The sequence below is a fragment of the Peromyscus maniculatus genome, chromosome 14 (assembly GCF_049852395.1).
Source record: "Peromyscus maniculatus bairdii isolate BWxNUB_F1_BW_parent chromosome 14, HU_Pman_BW_mat_3.1, whole genome shotgun sequence".
Classification (NCBI taxonomy): Eukaryota; Metazoa; Chordata; class Mammalia; order Rodentia; family Cricetidae; genus Peromyscus; species Peromyscus maniculatus.
In genome coordinates, this window is record NC_134865.1 from 13,202,564 (window position 1) to 13,228,433 (window position 25,870).

Consider the following 25,870-nt stretch of genomic DNA (forward strand, 5'->3'; position numbering starts at 1 on the left):
TGTTAGAAGAGGAAGTGTTCAGATTATAAGAGCCAGAGGTTGTGGATGATTTCAAGGAAATAGTGCTTTGTACACAACAGGGCAGTTACATATATGAACTCACAGAGACCGTGACAGCATGCACAAGACATGTATAAGTTCACACCAGACAAAATCCCAGCACAAAGCAGGGCAATAAGTATGAAGGCTCACTCCTGACTGAGGAGCTATTGACATTTGATAGCTTCTGATTAAAGTTTATATTTATCAGTGTTAATGATGATAGTACAATTTGTAATATCGGAAATATTGCTGAGATTAAACACTTCTAAAGACAGTCACTCTTTTAAAAATGTTAATGTTCATTTAAATACAAACTTAATGTTAAATCAGTTAATATCATAGTGGTACATATAAATGGACTGATAGTTTCCTATCAAAAGGGTCATCTATAACTTGAATGACAACTAGAAAAACAATCACCAAATGAAAGTGAGATTTCCCCAAACAACCATTTAAAACTGTGATTTAGAATAAATAAATGTGGACCAGAGACACAGCTCAGTGGTTAAGAGCACTTACAGAGGACCTACCTGGGTTTGGTTCCTAGCTCCCACACTGAGGTTCACAGCTCAGTTACTCCAGCTCCAGTGACACCATGACCTCTTTTGGCCACCAAAGGCACTAGTTATAGACATGGTGTACATATACACACACATGCAAGCAAACACATCTAAATACATCTTTTAAAAAAAGAATAAGGAGATGTATTATGAGTGATTATATCTTTATACTGAATTTAAATTTTCCATGAAGGAATCATTTAAAAATAGACTAAAAGTCAGCATTATGCACAGCAGACATTTTTTTGTTTGTTTGTTTTTGTTTTTCGAGACAGGGTTTCTCTGTGTAGCTTTGCGCCTTTCTTGGGACTCACTTGGTAGTCCAGACTGGCCTCGAATTCCACAGAGATCCGCCTGCCTCTGCCTCCCGAGTGCTGAGATTAAAGGCGTGCGCCACCACAGCCTGGCTGTTTTTAAGAGTTTCAATTCATACAGAAAGGCCAAGTTGATGAAATTTTTCAAAATCTGATTCTTCCTCTCCTCTTTTCCAGGACTTAAATCAGCTTTAGTTAATAGATGCAACATCAAAGTCAGACGTTTGAAGAAAAAACAAAGATCAAATAGAAAAGATTTTAATGCAGTATATTTCTCAGGAGTATACACGAATTACATTTACATATTACTTTAAATGTTATAGTCTAGAGAGATTTCCATTAAACAGGTGATTCATTTTTGCTTTGAACTCCCATGTGTCTTGGGTGGTGTACTTATTCCTTTCTAACTTTAATAACTTTTCAGAAGTTTGCATGTATTTCTCTCCATAAATAGCCATCGCCATTTAAATACATTTACCATAAATATGCAAAAGTGACAGAAATTTATATTATTTCTCTCTTTGACTATGTTAATGACTACTATGTTAGAATTTGTATCTTAGGTCCTGCTTTAACTTGAAACAGCCATAACATACTGTCACACGTTCTGTCCTGAGTCATGTTTGGTGGAGGATGGCTTTAGAACATTTATTTCCCATTTTGTATGTACACACACACTTTAAAAAGTTATACTTAATGGTCATAAAGTTATCTATTCTTTGGGAATAATTAAAAATAATCATAGTAATCTATAATTCTCTTATATATAGTTTTGGTCTACTTGTAAATTCAATAGAAAATGGATTGATGGCAACTAATTTATAAGTCTGCCACTATGAATTTCGAAAATATTTTGTAGAAAAATCATTTTACTAAGTTTCATACTTTGTCCAGATGAAAAACATCTTACACATTTTTCAGTATGTGTGTGTGTGTGGGGGGGTGCATGTTCCTGTGTGGGTGCATGTTCTTGTGTGGGTGCATATTCTTGTGTGGGTGTCCATATGGAGGGAGAGACGGACATTAGATGTCCTTTCGTTGCACTACTCATTCTTGTAGACAGAAGCTCTCTGCTCCTACAGCTCATGGACTTGGCTAGACTGGAAGCCCCAGGGACTCATTGGTCACAAATGCACATTTCAGGACCCAGTGTTTAATCTGAGTGCTGGGTATCTTACTTAAGTCCTCATCCTTGCATAGCAAGGCATTTTTTGAGGTTGTTTTTGTCAGTTTTGGTTTACTGTGCCTGACTCTTAAAGCCGTGATATTGACTTATAATCTAAGATAAAATTGAATTTAAGGCAACTAGCAAATCTCTTGTCACACAATTAAAAAGACAGTATTTTTGTTCCTTACAGACTAAACTTGTTAATGAGCATACAAGCACCTAGAGAGCTGAGTCATGAGTGGACAGACACTTTATTAAAAATTGTAGTAACTTAAAAGTAGAATGGAAGGACATGGTGGCACATGCCTTTAGTTCCAGCACTCAAGAGGCAGAGAGGCAGGTGGATCTTCAAGTGTGAAGTCAGCCTGGTCTACACAGTAAGTTTCAGGACAGCCAGGGCTATAGAGCCTGTGTTGAACCCCCCTCCCACCAAAGAAAAGAAATAATGAAAAAAGAGACAGAAAAAAGTAGAATGGAAAGTCATGAGCACACTCCCCACCCAAATAGTAAGACTCATACTAGTGGGCTTTTCTCAGGATTACTGGACCTGTATTACAACAAGATAGAACACATCATAAAATGTATATGTCACGTTTCAAGCTCCAGTTGGATACATTGTCTTTCTTTCCTTTTAACATTTAAAGTCCCCCTTCAGTTTCCAAATAAATTCACATGTCCTTCAAGCAGTGTCAGTTCTCTGGGTGACAAATACTACAACACATTTAACACTGTTACAATAAATGTCGCCACAAAGAAAAGGCTGATGATTTATTATTTCTTTTGGAGTGGTCACTTCTCATTACGTCTAAAAGGCAATAACATAAACACAGAAAGAAAATGAATATATATCAGAAGTTATTAATACACGACCACTCAAAATTCAGAAATACGCTGTTTTTTCATGTACACATACATGAAATAAAATAATACCATAACAGAAGGGTGCTGTATCTGTGTTTAAAGAAGGGGTTGTTGGCAAACAGCACAGCTCACTATTGCTGAAATGTACACAACTGATATATGCAGCACAGAAAGCTGGCACCAAGGGCTTACAACCTTCATTTGCCTGCAAGAAGGAGCGGCCATTTACCTTCAGAGCACGTTCCTGATTGTTTTCAGCAGTCGGATGTCTCGTGTTGTTTGCTGAAGTCTGCCTCTGCTCTTTCAGACGATGAAGCTCCTGGTGCAGCCGTTTGCACTGCCACAAGGGAAGAATCCCATTAAATAAAGGAGTTAGCATTTTTTTTAACCACGCCATATGAATTCATGTAAATAATACCACTGTATTCTCTCAAAGACAAGGATTTCTTCTGCAACAAGAATGGTAGGTAAAAATAATTTTGAATACAAACAAAATAACGCTCTAGAACTTCAGTAATTCAGTTACAATTTTTGATTAGTCTTATTATAAATATTATATTGAAAACATTTAGCTTCATAAAATTAGGATCAAACTATATTCAAATTATTTTATTTGCTGGTCAAATATTTCCGGTTAAAAACCCACTGCTGAATAAAAAGCATGCGTCTAAAATCACACTGAATTTGTAATAAACTCTAATAATGGAGTCTATGATCAACTTACATTAATCTTTTAAAAATAAAATCGTGTTAAGGGACAATCCAGATTTTTAGCTATTTAAAACATTTTTCATAACAACTGTACAGACTATAAAATGATATAGTGCAAATAAGGATGATATGAAGTTACAATTGGACATTGCTTAAAGCAATAAAAAATAAAACCTATGGTTCAGGAAAGAAATTAAGTTACTCCTCATTTTATCTACTTTAAAAATAGTATATTTGAGTGATAACCAATAAATGAGCATACTGACTTAAGATCTGGACAACATCCTTTCCAGACTATTTGACAAATGGCTACTTGCCATATTGAATAGAAAAAATGATTAGTTTTCATGGTACAATCAAAATGTAGCTATAATCCAAATTGGTATTTCTTATTCTGGCCTCAATTACAATGCATCCTTGGAGTAATATACAAATCTTTTGAAAAGATAAAAAGGCTTAACAGACTCTTGGCATTTAGATTATATGATGTTGATATACACATATAAAATTGACTGTATACAGCTCATGCATGTAAAATACTCTTAGCACATTTACCAATTAAAACAACCACAAAAATCATGACATTTCAAGTTAATATTAATTTAAATTAGCTGACTGCTTTGTGAAGATAAATTCTGGGGGTTGAAGAGATGACTTGGAAGGAAAAGTACTCGCTACACAAATGGGGCTCTGAGTTCACATCACTAGAACAAACAAAAAGTCAGATTTGGTACTGTGTCAGCAATCCTGGGGCTCCTATGGCACAATGAGATGTGGAGATGGGAGCATACCCACAAGCCCATGGGCTAGCTGGCTTATCTCAAATAAAGGAAGAAGTGAGGACTGACACCTGATGTTATCCTTAAAACCCCACATGCACACCATGGCATGAGTATGCCTCTGCTCACACGAATGAACATGTAGATATACAGATATGCACATTGTACAAACATACAAAGGTAAAATATTCTGAATATATGATGTAGTGATCAATGGTTAAGTGGCAGCTCTCTTGCATTGTGATGTTCATTCAACTGTGTGTCATGTGACAACCTAATTCACTTACCACATTTTACAAGTTCTGTAAAAACTCTGTGACACATCTCCTTTAATTATTATTTGTAAAGAACACATGATTACCATTACAGTTTACCTATTTTTGGTTCTTTTTTAGCTCACAAGAAATTTTGTCTCACAGTGAAAATAAAAATTATGACACATAAGAATAAATTATAAAAAAGAATAAACTACATAACTATCATGACAGCTCTTTTCTACTATGATCATCTCTATATTTTCAATTAATTTTATAAAGAAATGATTACCAAAAAATTAAAGGCTGTATGATCTATGGAAGTTCAATGGCAAAGTAAATAATTTCTGCTGTAGAATAAATTTTTTTTTTCATGAAACAGAGTAATCCTAATTTGGGCTTATTTTGGATACATTATTTGCTAAGATGAAACTGAAGAAAGAAGAATGTAAGAGGAAAAGAACAATAGAAGCATCAAGGGAATATTGAAAAAAAAAGAGAAGCATCAACAGTTGTCCAGCACCAGGGAACTTCACCAATGATAGCTCAACAACATGGCTGCCTAACCAAGACCTAAAGAAGTACAACACCAAGAGATATGCTAACACGGAGGGGGAAGTCTCATGGCACCACACCCCAAGATAAAGAACTACCGTCAACTAATGAGAGCAGGAGAAATAGTTTTCCCCAAGAAGGAGCCCCGGTATTGGTTATCCAATACCAAGTGGTCAGCCCAGAAATCATACACAAATGGGGAACACTCAACTGACTGAGCAGGCTGTGTGTATATATTTAGGCACATGTATGTGTGTGTGCATGCACATACATACATACATACATACATACATACACACAAACACACACACACATACACACAAACCCAAAACTATAACTACTTAAAAAAAAGAGGCCACATTTTTGAGAGGGAACAAGTATACGTGTGGGGTGTGTGGGAGGGTATGGAGTAAGCAGAAGGAAGAAAGAAAATTATGTAATTCTATTTCAATTTAAAATTTTGTAAGATGTTGCCTGACAACACGATTTTTTTAATTTCAGGAAATCAGAAATGACCACAAAATAAAAACTTTTACTACACACTTGAAGCAAAAACAATAATAAAAAACCATTCTTTTTTTGCTTAAGAGATGTGTTGAATTTATTTTCTTTGCTTATGCTTTGGACTTAATGTTAACCTGAGATTCACAGACAGTGAGAGCCAAATGATTGTTTTGAAATAAGTAGAGAAATAATTTAAAAGTTCTTCTACATATACAGTTGTGATTTATATTTAACTATATTGAAGATTTCTTTATACTTATTTAATCCCATATGATTTATTTATGTAATTCTGTATTTTTCAAGTTGAACATACTTCACAAAATGAAATATTCACTTATTTTCCTTTTGCTTCTTTTTTGATTTTCTAAAAGTTTTTAGTTTTAAAATTTATTGAAAAAAGATCTAAATGTTTACTCACCAGCAAGTGTTATATCATATCATTATAATATATGATTTTATGTATTTGTAAGGTAAAGATCTTAATCTTTTCATCTATGCTTCAAATTTCTTTGGCATTTAAAAATTTAATTTGTAACTTAAAATATGCAGAAAGAGGCAGAAAATGACATAACAGAAACTGTTGTGCATATAAAAATGACATCAAATGAGTTATAATTTTTCAGGTTATGAAAAAATGAGACATATCTAACAAACATATTTCTCCTTGAACTTTGCCAATATTTCCTTTCTAAAGAAACACTTACTCTGAAGTACACTGTCCCTCCCTCCCTCCCTCCCTCCCTCCCTCCCTCCCTCCCTCCCTCCCTCCCTCCCTCTTCTTTCTTTCTCTTTGGTTGCTGAGACAGGGTTTCTTTGTGTAGCCCTGGCTGTCTGGGAACTCGCTCTGTAGACCAGGCTGACCTTGAACTCAAGAGATCCATCCACTTGCCTCTGCCTCCCCAGTGCTGGGATTAAAGGTGTGCACCACCACTGCCCAGCCTTCTGAGGTGCATTTTCATTAAACCAATATTTATTAACCAATTACTTTGCTAGAAAGTTACAGATAATGACAATACATAATTTGACAAAGTAAATAAAAATATCTACACTCAAAAAGACAACAAACACAAAATACAAGGAAATGAGAGAAAAAGATGTGTGAAAGAGGGTCTAAGAATGTGAAGTAGTAACGCCTGCATGTCTTTGCAAGGGGTAACTGACTGAAGCCGAAGAAACAACAGTGCAAGGCTCCGAGGTAGATGCTCATCTGGAGCGCCTAAGTACTAGAGTAAACTGTGTAGGCTGACTGGTACAAGGCTCTGAGGTAGATGCTCATCTGGAGTACCTAATACTAGAGTAAACTGTGTAGGCTGACTGGTACAAGGCTCTGAGGTAGATGCTCATCTGGAGTACCTAATACTAGAGTAAACTTTGTAGGCAGACTGATGCAAGGCTCCGAGGTAGATGCTCATCTGGAGCGCCTAAGTACTAGAGTAAACTGTGTAGGCAGACTGATGCAAGGCTCTGAGGTAGATGCTCATCTGGAGTACCTAATACTAGAGTAAACTGTGTAGGCTGACTGATGCAAGGCTCTGAGGTAGATGCTCATCTGGAGCGCCTAAGTACTAGAGTAAACTTTGTAGGCAGACTGATGCAAGGCTCTGAGGTAGATGCTCATCTGGAGTACCTAATACTAGAGTAAACTGTGTAGGCTGACTGATGCAAGGCTCTGAGGTAGATGCTCATCTGGAGCGCCTAAGTACTAGAGTAAACTGTGTAGGCTGACTGATGCAAGGCTCTGAGGTAGATGCTCATCTGGAGTACCTAATACTAGAGTAAACTGTGTAGGCTGACTGATGCAAGGCTCTGAGGTAGGTGCTCATCTGGAGCGCCTAAGTACTAGAGTAAACTGTGTAGGCTGACTGGTACAAGGCTCTGAGGTAGATGCTCATCTGGAGCGCCTAAGTACTAGAGTAAACTGTGTAGGCAGACTGATGCAAGGCTCTGAGGTAGATGATCATTTGGAGTGCCTAAGTACTAGAGTAAACTGTGTAGGCAGACTGATGCAAGGCTCTGAGGTAGATGATCATCTGGAGTACCTAATACTAGAGTAAACTTTGTAGGCAGACTGATGCAAGGCTCTGAGGTAGGTGCTCATCTGGAGTGCCTAAGTACTAGAGTAAACTGTGTAGGTAGACTGGTGCAAGGCTCTGAGGTAGATGCTCATCAAGGAGAACATTAGTACATGAGAACTGAGGTCCTTGTAAAGTCTATACTGAGGGAAAAAGTTGCTGGCATGCTTAGAAAAAGAAGCACCCCGATTTCCTTCATGTTAATAGAAGCTCAATCTTGCAGCTAAAGTTGGAATAGTCTAAGAGAGCCAGGGCAGAAGCAGGGGGGTCTAGCTTACAGGAACAGTCTAGAAGAGGTAAGGTGAATCAGACCCAATCCAGGTAGCACTGGGCTGAGTATGAAGTAAACTCTGAACACGCTTTGGAAGTATGGTCAAATGTCTTTGCCTTCTAGTACCTGTTCTTTCTAGTTTGTTTCTGGGTGTTGTGATAGGCATCATGATGAAAAAGCAATTTTATGGGAGTATGGGTGGGGTGGTGGTGGTTGTTTGGCTTTCACTTTCTGCTCCTAGTCTAGCAAGGGCAGGAACCTAAGCAGGAGCAGAGGCAGGAACCATGGGAACACTGCTTACTGGGATGCCTTCCATGGCTTGCTTTCTAACAAAACCCAGGACCACCTGCCTGGAAATGGCACTACCCACAGTGTGCTGGGCCTTCCCATATCAACCATTAATCACGAAACGGTTCCACAGACTTGCCTATGTGCCAATCTGATGGGGACAATTCCTCAGTTGAGTTTTTCTCCTCCTGGGTGACTCTAGTTTGTGTCAAGTTGACAGAAACTAACCTGCACTGCATGTTTGGTCCTCTTGTCCCTGAGTTTGAAAGAAATGCTTATAACATATAGTTAAGAGCAGGCATTTTGGTAGACACACCAATTATATTAGCGGCATTATTTTTTATTCCCAGCCTCCCAAAAGGTCCCACTCCTCTGTAAAATTCAGTTGAATTTCAGTTTTTTTAAAACCAACTGTGTTAATCTGATAGATTATCTCAGTTTTCTAATATAATACAATCCTTGCCATTATGAGGTCTACCTGATCATCACATATATTGGTTATGCCCATTGTGTAAATGTATGTAAATGCGGACATTTGGAAGTAAAAACTTTAATTTGGTTTATAATTTATTTCAGATTTCTGCTAAGTTCCCATGTGATAGATGCATTTGAGTTGTGCTTTCTAGTGCTGTTCCCAAAGCTGAACTTCATTTATTGCAAAAAGGAGAACTTGTTTATTTCTCTGAAACAGTTTATATAAAATAATTCTTCAAAATGAATTAGTAGATATGTCCCATCAAACTATTTGCATTTCTTCCCTGGATTCAATTTTTTTTTCAGAAGTACATCTTTCAAAAGTTCTGTTTGTTGGGATATTTCTTTCTCTAGAAATGTGATTATGTGGCCCCCACACTCTGCAGTAGAAAGAACTGTTGTAGTAAATGTTGCTGCTGTCAATCTCATGTAAATATGATAGCTATTGTAGCTAATGTGAGGTCACTCTGATATAATACTAATTCCTTTGTAGACTTATTTATCTGTTCTCAAGGGCTGTTCCTATTAACAATAGAACTTTTGGTTATATTTAACTTTGGCATTCTGTAGTTCTGGGAGATGTTTAGAATTTAGAGGTAAATTTCTTTTTACCATCTTACCATTTTGCCTAGACATGTGGTAAAGTATTCACCTACCATGTGCCAGACCGAGTTTGATACACAACATTACATATACACATGCACAATACACACACACACACACACACACACACACACACACACACACACACACACACTCACACATACTGTCTTGAGACTTTTTGTTTCTGAAACCTGAAAAAAAAACAAAACCACAGCTGTCATCTTGGAACATTACCTTCTTCTAATTTGGAAACTTTTACTAGTCATATCTTTAAAACATTTATTTAGTGTGTGTGTGTGTGTGTGTGTGTGTGTGTGTGTGTGTGTGTGTGTGTGTGTGCTGTGCATACATCCTGCAGTCAGAGGACAATATACAGGAGCTGGTTTTCCTTTCCACCACGTGGGTCCCAGGAACTGAACTCAGACTGTCAAGCTGTGACAGTGCTACCACTGCTCTCTGAGCCATCTCAGTAAAAACCATGTGGGTATGAATTGCAAAGAGCCATTAACTGAGACTCCTGTTTCTATTCGCCCTGTATTCATTTACTTTAAAATTTCAATGATTATAGTTTTCATTCTTACACATTTTCTTATATGCTTTTTCAATTCTATCTTTCCCCTTATATTGTTTCCATGTTTTTCTCTCGACACACACCATTAAGTCTCAAGTAGGTGACAACACACTTTTAATTGTTGCTCAAGGTGGACTGTGTTCTCCTGTGGTGTGCTGCTTTTGCTGTGCCCATATTCAACAGTGATTCCTTTATTGGCACTACTACCTATGAGTGGACTTGTCAGGTTTATTTGCATCCACTTCCACTAGGTGACCCAACTTTACCCACCCAGAGCAGGTTTATGTGATAATGTCCTAGTTTGTGGATTCACATGCTAAGAGTTATGCAACTTGAAATTTCTATTCTTGTATAATACAGGATGAGCCCTTTAACTTTTCAGCATAATTTTCTCCATTTTTGACCAAGAAAAATTTCCTATCATTTCTCTGAACCAGTAATTTTCAGACCAATGTTCATGTGAAATACCTTGACCAAAGTTATAAGAACAAGAAAAACAAAATGAATTTTGCACAGAATTTATCCACACCAACAACTGCATGCCAGCTAAGAATATCACAGTAACCATGGCTGTTGCTGAAGCCATGAGTTATTTTTCAGGAGGCCTGTTATAGTTATAGCTGTTCCAGACAGCTTGCATCAGCCTTTGGAGACTTTAATCATGACAACCTTTAATGACCTTTGGATGACTGAATTAATCTTGCAGGTATTCTCACTCAGGCAAGGCATGTGCAGCTCCTGGATGACTCAGGAATGACTTGTGATTGGGGTAAATGTGAGGCTTATGACTGGGACATATGTGAAACATGTCTGATGAAACAGGAACTATATAGACACAAGGTTACGACTTGTAGAGCTACAGGCCTGTGGACTATCCCTGGTTGCAAAAGCCTCTTTCCAATGGTATTTTCTACTGTGTTTTTTTTTTTTTTTTTTTTTGGTTTTTCAAGACAGGGTTTCTTTGTGTAGCTTTGCGCCTTTCCTGGAACTCACTTGGTAGCCCAGGCTGGCCTCGAACTCACAAAGATCCTCCTAGCTCTGCCTCCCGAGTGCTGGGATTAAAGGCGTGTGCCACCACCGCCCGGCTTCTACTGTGCTTTTTATCACAAGCACATCAGGATAAGGTGGATACATGAACTGCAGAAAATACACTAGAGCTTTTCATCTGATCAAGTGGCAGCAGCAAAATAGTCACTGAAAAGTTACAAAGACTAACTGAAAGTTTAAATTACTCAGTCAGTGGCCATGAAGAACGAGAGGTAACATAATACTGGAACTCTCAGCTACTAACAGAATTCCAAAAAGCTACTGAAAGAGTTAAAAGCAAAGGACCTAGAGCTCCAAAGCTCAAGAGTTGTAAAAACTGGCTGCTAAGTATCTTAAGAATCGAGGGACCCAACACCCAAACTCAAGAGCTCTAATATTCATTGCTGGGTTCTGGGCTGTTGGCATTCAAAGCCCAAAGCAATAAGATTCTAACCAAAATATGTAGAACTGTAGGTCACTAGCTCTGACTCAAGAATTAGAGTCCAAGCTTCTGAGGTGTGAGTTTGCTGTCGTCTGAACACCTACATGAACTATAAGCCTTCAGTTTTAAGAGCCTGAAGACATAACCTCTAGTTCTCACGGTCTACATCTGTAAGAGTGAGCTTGTATGTCTAACTCATAAATCTGTGTTCTGCCATCACTGAAGGAATTGTTCTTTTCCTATTTGTGACTTCTACTCCAACAGGACAAAAGGGCTTTTGTTTTGAATCTTTGAGGTAGGGTCTTGCTATGTAGACAAAGCTATGATCCAATTCATGATCCTCCTGCCTTAGTTTTTAGGTGCTTGGCTTATACCTGTGTGGCATAAAGATGACTTCAAAATTTAAAAGACAGATAATTATGGGAAGATGAAATTGTTACAGCAATTCATGACAGTAACTTGACAAGGTCAATGATAACAAGAAAATATTAAATCTGACACTATAAATTGACATGAGAAAAGTTTACAAAGAAAGCAAAACATATAGAAGTTATGGTGAAATTTTATGAAATGAAGTTATTATACCAAACTACAAATTTATTTTATTGATCATTATGAATTCTTAAATATTCTATCAAGTACTGTTATGATGACTATACTTTATGTTTTCTTTACTCTCTGAATGATTTGCCTTTGGTTCCTAGCAAACTATTCTGTAAAGTTGTTTCAGATTTATTAATAGCAGCTGTTCTGGTGGAAGCTCCAACTCAATCCATCTCCCCATCTCTCTCTCTCTTTAAACCCTACCTCATCTCATAAAGCATTCCAAACAGGGCTCCTTCCCAGGGATGCTCAAGACCACTCTCACAGGGTATTTAAACTGCCCTCTCAGAAAACAGATGTGGTGATATACTGTGTACCCTAATAAACTTGCCAGAGGTTCAGAGGACAGAGCCAGCCATAAGATTAGACATAGAATGAGGAAGTGGTGACACATGCCTTTAATTCCAGGAAGTAATGTGGCAGGACAGAGAACGGTATATAAGGCATGAGGAAATAGGAACTCGATCTGTTGAGGCTGAGGATTTCATAGATGAAAGCTAGTGGCTGGATGTTCTGCTTCTCTAATCTTTCAGCTTTCACCCCAATATCTGGCTCTGGTTTATTTATTATAAGGCCTTTTAAGATTCATGTTACATCTGGCACCCAACGTTTGTGGCACAAAGTTTTCTGCACTGAACCACAACCATGCCTAACAGTGACTTTGAAATCTTCAAAAAGATGATGGGGCCGCACAATGACGATTCCACTAGGGAGATGATAATACCACCAAGCTGATAAACACCAACCAAAGATCGGCTTTGGACTACAAACTGCTTAGGACAATTTCAAGATGATTAGCTGAGATGATCCAGTCTCACAGACTACTTGAGCAAGTACTTGAGACAAGCCCTGCATTTTCCCATTATGCTGGACAACAAATGATACAGCTACCTCTCCAAAGACTTGACAATTAACCTCAAAATTTTGTTTTCAGGATCCCCTAAAAATGTCTTAACACCCAGACAGCAGGAAGTAATTTTAAGAACACAACACCCACATTCCCAAGAAGTAGGATGTGTGGTTTTGGGTCTTTCAATGGGTTAGGGATAATTGTAATTGTTTAGGATGGTTGGTTACAAGTTGTTAATTGTTAATGGTCAGGTAAAGCTAAACAAAGAAGATTAGATTCAGAGTTCTTATTTGAAAAAAAAAAGAAAAAGAAAAAAGAGGATATAGATAAGAGGTAGACTATTGAATCTACTCTGAAAGAAAAAGATATATAAATAATAGGATAAAAGGGTAGATTACTGAATCTACTCTGAAAAGAAAAAAGGGGAGCATATAGATAAGATAAAAAGGTAGATTGAATCTACTTTTAAAAAGCAACTACTAGTTTTAAATATTTTTATATTGCATTGGATTTTGTATATTGTATACAAACTATGTATATTGATACAAATTTGAGATGGATTTTGTTAGAATATACTGTATTTATATGTGTATATATGTATGTGTATATATATGTGTATATATATATATATATATATATATATATATATATATATATATTTCTAATCTTGTTCAAGGTATTGTACCTATATAGCTCATTTAACAATGTAATGCAAGTTGCTTGTTCTTGAATGTTATTATCACCAGCTAATTAGGATGTAAGCAATGCAAGTTAATAGTCATTACAATCAAACTTGTAGTCGTATTATGTATGTTTTCAAGGTTAAACAGAAATACATTTTCAATAGACAGGTCATCTTCAAACACTTCAGAGATCTAAAGAATATTTCATTTAAGATGTTTTAATAACATACATTTTTTTCTTTTTTTTTTTAAATGACTATGAGACATGTCTTCTCCTGGCAGCACCAATCTACTTCAGAGAAGATAATGGGCATCGAAGAAACTCCATATGGAGTTTACTTTCTTTGTGGCAAGTTAGCCATGGGGCAAGAAAGTGTCCTTGCCTCAACTGTTGACAGTATGCTATCCAAAGTGGACAAGAAGGACACAAAAGAAAGGACTGCCGATTCTTGCCAAGACAAGGTAGGAAGGCCCTTAGGAAATCCTGCTTCACAGATGAGTTTGTCAGATATGCTAGGCCTATAGGACAAAGATGGATGCCCCAATGTTGCACAGAAATCTTGGTGACTGTCCAGGTAGCCACCCGTTTCTGTCACTTCTCACATTTTTTGGAAGTTGCTTGCTTGCACTTCCTGCTTACTTAGGTAATATTATTTCCTTCTCGGGTCTCTGAAGGAGTTCACGGTTAGATAGTTATAGTGTTCCTTGTTAACAAATTCAGAAAAGAAACTCACTAAAGAGGTGTAAATTGTATAAGATTGAAAGACTTCAAAAGATATTTTTGGTTGGTAACACAAATTAGGATAGTACGTGAATTAGGTACAACACTTTGGACTCACCAAAATAGAATGAATAATGGAGTATTTTCTCTGAATTTGTCAAATGTTAATAGACTGGGCATTGTTAATGTAATTCTTGACTATATATATTGTATATACTTATTGTAGTTATTGTATGTAGTTTTTCTTATATTAGTTATAACTTTTTATTATTTTAGACAAAAAAGGGGAAATGTGGTGATATATTGTGTACCCTAATAAACTTGCCACAGGATCAGAGGACAGAGTCAGCTACTAGATTAGACATAGAACCAGGCAGTGGTGACGTATGCCTTTAATCCCAGGAAGTAATGTGGCAGGACACAGAAAGTTATATAAGGCATGAGGAAATGAAATCACTCTCTTGAGGCTGAGGATTTCATAGAGGTAAGCTAGTGGCTGGTGTTCTGCTTCTCTGATCTTTCAGCCTCCACCCCAATATCTGGCTCTGGGTTTTTTATTATAAGACCTTTTAAGATTCATGTTACAAACAGACAGGTGGTTTTTCAGTCTCTCTCCTCTCTTGGGGGCCAGAAAATCATCCAGGAACGTTTTTTACCTATTAAACCTGGGCTTCTTCTAATTCAGTTTCATTTGGTCTGATTTGGATTGCTGCATTGGTGGGGAGGCTTATCAGGGTGCAGAAACTTTTCAGTAGCCATTTCTCCTGCACAAACTGCTTTGGGCAACAAATCACTGTAACTACACTATTGTCAAACATCTTACCACTTGGATGACATACAACTCTTTCTATTAGAAGCAAAAATAATCTTCCAGAAAAAACAAAGTAAACTTCAGTTTCACTGTAAATTTTGCACTCTGAACTACAGATATTTAAAAGTACTTAGGACTCAATAAGCTTTTGATCCTTTACAATTTGAAAAATTGTTAAAATCACTATATCTTGAAATGATAGTCATGATAATCACAATGCTTTTCCATCAATGTGTTTAAAAAGAACTGAAAGAAGAAATAACTTGTTTTTGAACAATTAACAAAAAAAATCAACAATAAGGTTTAGATAATCAGTTTTAAAAATAAAGATTAAAAGGAAAAACCATCATGTAAATCTCTGAAATTACATTTACTACTTGTGGTATACTGAACAAGAATGGACCTCATAGGCACATATATTTGAATCACTAGTCCCCAGAGAATGGCATTATTTGAGAAGGATTAGGAGGGGTGGTCTTGTTGGAGTAGATGTGGCCTTACTGGAGACAGTGTGTCACTGGGGGTAGGCTTTGAGGTTTCAAAAGCCATGGCAGGCCCAGTTTCTTTCTTTTTGCCCATGGATCAAGGCATAGAACTCTCAGTTACTTCTCTAGAATGTTCCCTGCCATGATGATAACGAACTAACCTTTGAAACTGTAAGCAGGCCTCCTAATTAGATGCATTCTTTTTTAAGAGTTGCCTTGGTTATGGTGTCTCAACCATAGAATAGTGACTAAAATAGAAGATGGTACCAGGAAGTGGGATACTGCCATGACAGGCTCAGCTGACCATATTGTCTGGGGAATAGGGAAGATTTTGGAACTTTGGACTAATAAATAAAAAGGTTGAATGCTTTAAGCAGGACTTGATGGGCCATAGTAGTAGAAGCGTGGAAAACAGTGGTGTTAATAATAATGTAGATTATTAAATCTTGGCTCAAGAGGTTGAACAGGGGAAGAAAATTAGTAAGTGGCCTAGAGACTAATCTTGTGATATTTTGACAAAGAATGTGGCTGCTTTCTGACCTTTCCTGAAAATCTGCCTAAAGATGATTGAAGACTTTTGGATTAATGACCTTAGCAGAAAAGATTTCAAGACAGCCTAGTTTTGACTGTGTCATGAAGTTATTAATAATCACTCTTATGCAGTCCTATAATGTAAAGAAACATGCTGGATAAAGAAAAATGCACAATGTAACAGGAGAAGAGGAATACCAGAAAACAGAGTGGCGCTAAGTCCAGTGCTCAAGTAGACACAAAGATTAAAATAAAAATCCTAATGATAAATGGAATAAAGGGGGTAGTGACTTTGGGGCAAGACCCCACCCAGTTTCCAATCTGTGAAAAGGAATTAAAGAAAAGCTTAAGTGGTGAGGGAAACCAGAGACATTGGAAAGCCAATGTAAATGTAATGAACAAGGGAGCCAAGTTGCAGGCCCGTCAAGCAACAGAACTTAGTAGCTTTGGCCATGTGGTTATGGGTTTTGGGTCAAGGATATAAGAACAGAGTTATGGAATCTCCCTCCTCAGCTAAGGAAAGCTGCTGAGGCCAGGTATTTGTCTGCATAGAGGAGACCCAGAGAGACCATTGTGTGAATCTGTGAAGGTAAAACTTGGATTGTGCTAGAGACCTCAAAATGTTGGAGATGCCAGAGCCATGAGATATTTGCCAAGAAGACCTACAAACTGAGTATGGAACCAGCCCAAGATAAAGAAGTGTGTTGCAGTCAACAAAGCTGAAAAGAGAGAGAGAGAACTGAATAGCCCTTTCACATCAGACATAGAGATAGAAAATATGAAGTTTTCCATGCTGGGTTTTGGACTGGCTTTGAACCAGTACTTCCTCACTATGCTTCTTTTCCTCCCTTTTAGAATGGTAACACATATTCTGTGCCATTGTATATTGGAAGTATGTGATATGCTTTTTGATTTTGATTTTACAGGTGGTTACAGTTAAGAGAGTGCATGAGTCTCAGAAGAGACTTTGAACTTGAGACTTTTAAATAGTGTTGAGACTGTGATAGACTATGGGGACTTTTTAAGTTGGACTGAATGCATTTTTGTCTAATGATATAAGTCTATGGTGCCAGGGAGTGGAATGTGGTAGTTTGAATAAAAAGAGCCCTCATAGGCTCATATATCTGAATGTTTAGTCACCAGGAACTGGTCCTATTAGGGAAGAATAGGAAGTGTGTGTAGTGATATTTTGTATATGCTCTAACAAATAAAACTTGTCTGAAGATCAGAGGGTAAAGCCATCCACAGAGTTATCCATAGAAGCCAAGTAGTAGTGGCACACACCTTTAATCCTAGCACTCAGGGAGCAGAGGTAGATGGATCTCTGTGAGTTCAAGGCTACCCTGAACTACATGAGATTAATCAAGTCTAAAAGAGAAACAGAGCCAGGAGGTGATGACTCACAACTTTAATCCCAGTACTTTGGGAGTCATAATCCTTTAATCCCAGCACTAGGAAGGATGAGACAGAAAGTGATATGGCTGGGCAGTGGAAGGAATACAAAGCAAGTGGAAACAAGACTCTGGGGCATACAGTCTGAGGATTCCTGGAGACAGCATCTTCCCCTTTTGGCTGAGGAGCTAGTGAGGTGAGAAGTGGCTATGGCTTGTGTCCTCTGATCTTTCAGCATTTACCTTGATATTTGGCTCTGGATTTTTATTATAAGACCAATTAGGAGCTACAGGTGTGTCCTTATTGAAGTATGTATGTGGCTGCTAGAGGAAGGTTATCACTGGGAGCAGGCTTTGAGCTTTCAAAAGCCAAAGCCAGTCCCAGTGGAACCCTCCCTTCCTGCTGCCTGTGGATCTGGATGTAGAACTCTCACCTACTTCTCCAGCACTATACCTGCCATCATGTTCCCAAAAATGATGATGATGGACTAACCTCTGAAACAGTAAGCAAGTCCCCAATTAAATGCTTTCTTTTATAAGAGTTGCCTTAGTCATGGTGCCTCTTCACAGCAACATAACAGTGAGTGAGACATCACTGATTTTCTGTATGTTTATAACTATATGTGTTATAGATATGTATATAAAGTATAACTCAATTCCATTTGTTCAACCAATATTAACAGAACACCACTATGTAACATAAAACATGCCAGTCAAGAATACATTCACACACACACACACACACACACACACACACACACACACACTCATGTGAAAGTGAATAAGAACTTTAATAACAAAGTAACTATGGTCAATTTTAAGTACTAAATTTTTGTAGAAACAGCATAAAAGCACATTTTAAATTATGAAACAAAATGATTAGTAAGCATTATTATTAATTGGTAAAGACTACCGAGAACAAATGATGCTGGTCTAACTGGATGTCAGTATGTAGAAAAATGCAAATAGATCCACATCTATCACCCTGAACAAAACTCAAGTCTAAGTGGATCAAAGACCTCAACATAAAACCAGATACACTGAACTGAATATAAGACAGTGGAGAATAGCCTTGAATGCATTGGTATAGGAGACAACTTCCTGAATAATAGCACCAACAGCACAGGCACTAAGATTGACAATTAATAAATAGGACTTAATAAAAATGAAAAGCTTTTGTAAGGAACAGGACATCATTAATATAAAAAAAGGGCAGCCTAAAAAATGGGAAAAGATTTTCACCAACTCTACATCTGACAGAGGACTAGTATCCAAAATATATAGAGAACTCAAGAAACTAGGCATCAACAAACCATTCCAATTAAAAAATGGGGTACAGACCTAAACCGAGAATTCTCAACTAATTGAGTTCCATCTTACACCATCAGAATTGCTAAGATCAAAAACACAAGTGACAGTTCATGCTGGTGAGGATGTGAAACAAAGGGAACACTTCCATTCTGCTAGTGGGAGTTCAAAGTTGTACAGACACTTTGGAAATCAATATGGCAGTTCTTCAGAAAATTGGGACTCAATCTACCTAAAGACCTAGCTATATGACTCTTGGGCAAATACCCAAAGGATGTTCCATCTTACCACAAGAACACTTGTTCAACTATGTTCATAGCAGCTTTATTCATAATAGACAGAATCTAGAAACCATTTATAAGTCCCTCAATTAAAGAATGGATAAAAAAATATGGTTCATTTATACAATAAATTACTACTCAGCTGTTAAATACATGACATCATGAAATTTGCAGGCAAAAACAAAGGGGTGGAATTGAATGGATCCTGAGTGAGGTAATTCAGACACAGAAAGGCAAATGTGGTATGTACTCACTTATAAGTGGCTATTAGCTGTAAAATAAAGGATAACCATGCTACAATCCACAGAGCCAGAGAGGCTAATTAGAAAGGACTGCTCAAGGAAGAACACAAAGATCTCCCTGGGAAGGAAAAATAGAAGAGATTTTTCCAGGTAGACTTGGGGCAGCCAGAGATGGGAACAGGGGTAATCAGGTGGTACGGGGGAGTGGAGCGAGAGAGTACTAGGAGAGACAACTGGAATTGGGGAGCACTTGGGGTTCACAGAGACTGAACCTACAATCAGAGATTCTGCATAAGACTGACCTAGGCCCTCCACATATGTTATGGTTGTGGTGTAGCTTGGTGTTCTTGTGGGACTCCTAACTGTGGAAGTCAGGCTGTCTCAGATTCTTGTCTGCTTGGAGGACCCTTTTCTTCCTACTGGGTTGCCTCTTTCAGCCTTGTTGAGGGTATGTGCCTGGTCTTACTGCAACTTGTTATGCCATGTTTGGTTCATATTCCTGGGAGGACTGCTCTTTTCTGAAGGAAAACAGAGGAGTGGAGCTGGAGAAGAGAGGAGAGGAAGAAAAGGACTGGGAAGAGAGGAGTGAAAGGAAACTACATTCAGAGTGTACTATATGAGAGAAGAGTGACTATGAAATGATTAAGGGTGATACCAATATAGTTATTTTGATAGTGAAATATTCTTTCATTTAATTTTGCAAACTGTATTTATAGTTATTTATCTGAAAAACTGTGATTTGTATCTAATTCCAGTCTAAAATGCCACCCATGTTAGTAATGACATCAAATTAACTCCTAGTGAGTATTAGCATCAGTAATTGTCAGCTCCATGTATATCCTAAGAGGTAGACACTGTTATCTCATTTGAGGAGAAGTAGATACAAGGAGTCATATATAGCTTCTCCAGTGTCACACAACTTGAAGAAGTAGGATTAAGATTTGGGCATTAGAGTTTAATACTAACAAAGTATATATTTAACATATACAATAGTGAAAAGAATGAAAATAGCTATAATTACAAGAAATGATATGCTTTTAAAACTAAAACATGAGTAGATACTTTTTGACAATCTTGAAAATTAAGTTGCATTAAGCAACCAGATTTAAAATTTTTTAGTGTGGCAAAACTTCTGCTGTCTGTTTTCTACTTTCCTGACTCAGCACAAGGGTCCCCAGGAAGCATGCTGAGGATCACCGAACTAATCTTTATATTCCTGGAAATCTGTAGCTTTTTTCAACATAACAGTTGTTGAAGATGGGACAATAGGTAGTGATACTCTGACATGTCAAGAAGCTTCTACAGTTTTACTACAGACCAAAGCAAACTTTTCCCTACCAAGACAAAAGTTATATAAGATTTTTAAAATGGACTGACCATGCCGAAATTTTCCTTTACTTACAACTGCATACTCAACGAAGGAGAAGAACATCTTCCCAGTATTTTCTGACTTTCAATGTACTTTCCCCTAGTATCTATAAAGTTGCTGGTTTTATTAAATAATAATAGGAAAAACTCTGCATACAAATTTTTAAATACGCTTCATCTGTGGAATGTTCCTCCAGAATTTGCCACAATACGTAAACTGATGATATTTACTAAAATTTGAGTCAGTAAATTAGCAATTTTTTTAACTAGCACCACCAATTGTGAGGAGAGAAAGTAGAGAAGTATGAAATACTCTAGATTTTCATTGCTACACATTTAGAAATGAATCTTAATAGATGCACTGCGAATACAAGACACCAAGTGAGATAAAAGTTCCATGTATCCAGCCCAGAGGTCTATTCCACTCTCATCTTTACAATACGACTAACTCCTCTCTACAGAAAAAGAAAAGCTAATGCAAACTTTCCTGCTGGTCTATTCAAGTCATGCCTGTCTGATCTAGTCTCCTGAACATCCCAATTTTCTGGCTGCTTGTTTCAACCATTTCCTTAATTCTGGTGGTGAAAAAAATGGTAGGCTGTAAAATCCAAGGAAGTAATCTAACAGGTAATAAAATAAAAAAAAGAAATAAATGAATAAAAGGAGGAGGAGAAGAAGAAGAAAGGAGAAGGAGGAGAAAAAGAAGAAGAAGAAGAAGAAGAAGAAGAAGAAGAAGAAGAAGAAGAAGAAGAAGAAGAAGAAGAAGAAGAAGAAGAAGAAGAAGACGACGACGACTTCTAAAGACAGCTACATAGTCCCTAGTTTGGTAATATGTGTTGTTTTTGGAAGAGCTTGGTAGGATCTCAGTCTTCTGGGTTAGGACCATGTCTAATAAGAAAATGGAAATACCAATAGCAAGGCCAATATACTCACTTTCAATGCATGACATGAATTATATTTCTATATATTAATTATATGCAAAGTTATTTGAGCTCATGACTACACTCCTATCACAATATAATTAGAAACTGGTTTGTGGTAAGAAAGACTATAAGGTATATGAAAAGGGAGGAGAGAATAAGAAGGAATAGAAGAACCTGAGGCTGGGGAGGAGTGCTGTGAAATACTGCCTTCTAGACAGGACCTTCCAGCAGCTGTAGTTATCTTCTCAGGAACTTCACAAGATCCAGCTAGTGAAAATCCCAGCACTGATGGGGCAGGGACTTTAGGGCCCCATACCTAGCTAAGGAGCTATTGGTGATTGGTAGCTATTGCGGAAGAATCACTGTTCCTCAGGAAAGTGGCCTATACTCCTTCAGGTGGTGGCTTGTGCTCCAGTGGATGGTCACGTACCCATGTACATATGGGCAACACTATTTAGACTCAGGGGGTTATGTTTATAAGTATATATTTTATGTTTTAAATAAAACGTCATGTTCTTTGAGAAGAGTCACCAGTCAAAACGAAAAACAAATTACACACACACACACACACACACACACACACACACACACACATCTGTGGACATGAAGTTGGGGAGATGTGTGGAGAGGGTCTAAAGGAAGTTGAGGGAAGTGAGAGGTGAATATCATCAAGATGCATTGTATGTGAAGGTATTTTTTAAATAATAAATTAAAAATATTTAAAAACAAAAATAAGAATGGTCAGTACATAGGATGCAAATCACCAAAGTATGTTTGTTATATATACATAGGAAAATGTCACAACGAATCTCCTTTTTTGTATAAGATTCAGAAACATTGGGTTGGTATTTTCTAGTTTAGAGATGCTCAGGATAGTTCTTTTAAAATGTGCGATGTCTAAATGGACTTGAGATTATAATTACATGAGCTGGACTAAAAGTAGAAATTCCTTAATAATACCTCCTCCTAAGTTCAATAATTAAAGTAAAAATTCTAGAACTGTTCTGAATTTTTCATTTTGATATCAATTATATCAGAAAATATTACATTTCTGTAGTTTAATATGAATAATCAGAAAGTAATTAAAATGAAGAACAATATTTTATAACTGAGATGATTAAAATAAAGATAATTATAAAATTATCACATAAATGAGGTTTGATGAAGCTTATTCATTTTCTATAATCTCTTCCATGCTGCAAAGACATTTATTTCTAAGACAATCACTTTTCTGGCTAGTGCAACTAGAAGGATGTGGTAGTCTAATTCCTTTTTATGCAGTTATAACCTTGTGCAGCTGAACTTTGAAGTTAGCTGATGGTCAGGAAAACAAAATTCAGTAAATAATACCACTGTAATGAGTTGCTTCTTAAGTAAACATAAATGCATTAAAAAAATCCACAAACAAACAAGAGACCAACCTAAATGTAAAGTTGGCAGTTGCTGCACAATTGGACAGGGATGCTTCGTGTACTGTTGTAAAACACAGAGCTGAGTTCAGTATCAGTGCTCACTGGATGTTAGCCACAGTTGAATTCTTCATTAAGCTCTTCTTCAGTTATTGCATTCCTGGAACCACTGAGGCTTCCTCTTGGTTTGTAGACTTTGTTTGTTTGCCATTATAAATGTTGTAATCTCCATAGAACTGTCAATTACTTACGTGCTCATTCTTAATTCTCTTTTTATAAAATCTGTTGCCCAAACATTGTTAAATCCTAACAGAAGCCACTCTAAGTTCTACGATTACAATGGGAGAAAAACTAAAAACTCTTTTTCAAAACCCTGACTAGCAATCAGTTGAATCTTATACAAAAAGTCATTCTCTTTGAAAACAGCCATCAGCACTCCTCAGACAAAAAGGTGACGGCAATTCAAACGTCACATTACAGTTCAAGTTTAAAGTACAGCTTCTTAGTTATATTATATAAATCCCGACATGGACAGGGAATGTGGGCATGAAGTCCCCATACATAGCTAAAGCGCTGTTGGCATTTGATAGACGCTGGAAGGCGGATACATAGCTGTCTTCAATGGTTTGTCCCCTGGTAAGTGGACCATATTCCATGGCAGGCCCCACATCCAGGAATAGTTGGTAGGTGGCTAAAACAAACTAAACTCAGCTCATTTTAAGTTAAGATAAATATAAATATGAAGTTGGGTAAGTAGACAGATGGGGATTGGTTTTCAAGGAGTCAGTGGAAGAGGAAAAACATGATCAAAATAACTATATGAAACTCTCAAAGAAGTAATTACAACATTGTGGTAGTTTGAGTAGGAATGGCCCCATTGACTCCTGTGTTTGAGTACTTGGCCCATAGGCAGTGGCACTATTAGGAGGTGTGGCCTTGTTGGAGGAAGTGTGTCACTATGGAGGTGGGCTTTGAGGTCTCATATGCTCAAGCTAGGCCTAGTGTGACAGTTTCCTTTGCTCCTGTGGATCAAGATGTAGAACTCTCAGCTTCCTCTCCAGCACCACCTCTGCCTGCATGTTGCCATGTTTCTCACCACGATGGTAATGGACTGAACCTCTGAACTGTAAGCCAGTCTCAATTAAATGTTTTCTTTTTATCAGAGTTGTTGTGGTCGTGGTGTCTTTACACAGCAATAGAAACCATAACTATGACAAACATAATAAGAAAAAGTCACTACACTCTGGCAGACTTATAGCCAACATTTAATAATTCATAGGGCTAAAACACCCCCAAGCTTTAGGTTCTGAGAAAAAAAAAACATTTGAGACCATAATTCACTAAACTTCATTTTTCCACAAAACTTCTTCTCCACGAGACCATAAATCCTATTAGAGATTTATAAATATTTTCAAATTGCCATTACTGATGTCATGTCCACTTGTATCAATTACTACTACAAGTTCCTTAGCCATAGTTCTGTAGACTAGGCTGCACTAGGTCTGTGCATTCAAAGTGGGCAAGAATTCACTATGAAAATCTAACATATACTACTTCTAGGTAGATCTATTTTTCTAGCTTAATGATAATGCATTTATGTTTAACTAGATTTCTAGCCTTAAACTCCATAGAAGTTCTGTTCATTTCAAGAATCAAAACCAATTTGGTTCTCAAATTGAAGTTTGACCCTATTGGCTCGCATTCATAGAGCTTAAATGTGCTATACTTAATACTGGAGAAGGAAATTAATTTCAATCTCATCCAATTCTGAACCCTATGAGCTATAATAATAACCTGTCTGAAAGATATGCCCATTGGAGCAGTAGTAGAAAAATATTATGTAACAAACCAACCACTTTTTAAAATTGGATTTAAGAACTGCTCCATTAAATAGAACAAGCCTTATGTGAGTAAGCAACCACTCTGATTAGATTTAAGGCCTACTCAATGAGATGGAACCCATGTGGCTAGATAGGTCATAGGCCCTCTGGGAAGCTTACTACTGTTATTCTGTTAAATGAACACAGAAATAAAACAATTCCTAATGATAAATGGCCACACCCATAGCTAAGTGCATCACACATCCCTCAACAGAGAAGCTTTTTCTTGCAGTAGATAGTAATTGACACAGAAACTCACAATTTATACTGACAGCAAGAGATTTCACAATTCTTAGCCCTACATAGGATGTTAATAACACCTTTATACTCAAATTTCATGGATCTGTGCAGAAGAGGGGAGATTTTTAGGTGCCAGACATGGTGGATGATTTCAAGGAAATAGAATCTTCCAGACATAGCAGGGCATATGCATTTAGGAACTCAGAGACTGATATCATGCATAGGACCTGTACAAGTTCAAACCAGGAAAAGCTCCAGAAGTGAGTAAGGGAAGTAGATATAAAGCAGCACCCCTGTCCAAGAAGCTAATTGCAATTGATAGCTGCTGGGAGAAGGAAAACTATCAATGTTTTCAGGAGAGAGACACCAGATACATCAACTACAAACCCAGGACAGGCTGTGTGCTAGCCAACACAAGCAATAGACATTGAACTCTCTCTGTGTGTCTCTCTGTGTCCCCTGCCTCTCTCTAATAAATAGAAAGAATATAAAGGAAGGTGGTGGAGGAGGGTCTGGGAAGGGAAACGAAAATGATCAAAATATATTGAACAAAATTCTTAAAGAATAAATAAAAGCACTATTAAAATACATGTTCTTATAGATGGTCAAATGAGAAAATAATGGCAGGTTGTTATATTAGACCATTGTT

General features: G+C 37.3%; 1 protein-coding gene across 13 annotated transcripts in view; it reads right to left on the minus strand.

Moving 5' to 3' along the window:
- Mipol1 (mirror-image polydactyly 1) overlaps positions 1-25,870 on the minus strand; it is a 299,368-nt gene that overhangs the window by 143,010 nt on the left and 130,488 nt on the right. For 10 of the 13 annotated variants that reach the window (XM_016007364.3, XM_076550616.1, XM_076550612.1 and 7 more), the window contains one exon: positions 3,175-3,282. The exons of 2 other annotated variants lie outside the window; for them this stretch is intronic. In XM_016007364.3, coding sequence (XP_015862850.1) covers positions 3,175-3,282 — 108 coding nt within the window. Of the gene's footprint in view, positions 1-1,158; positions 2,890-3,174; positions 3,283-25,870 lie in introns of those variants that run through there. One more of the 13 variants, XM_076550618.1, reaches the window with a different exon arrangement.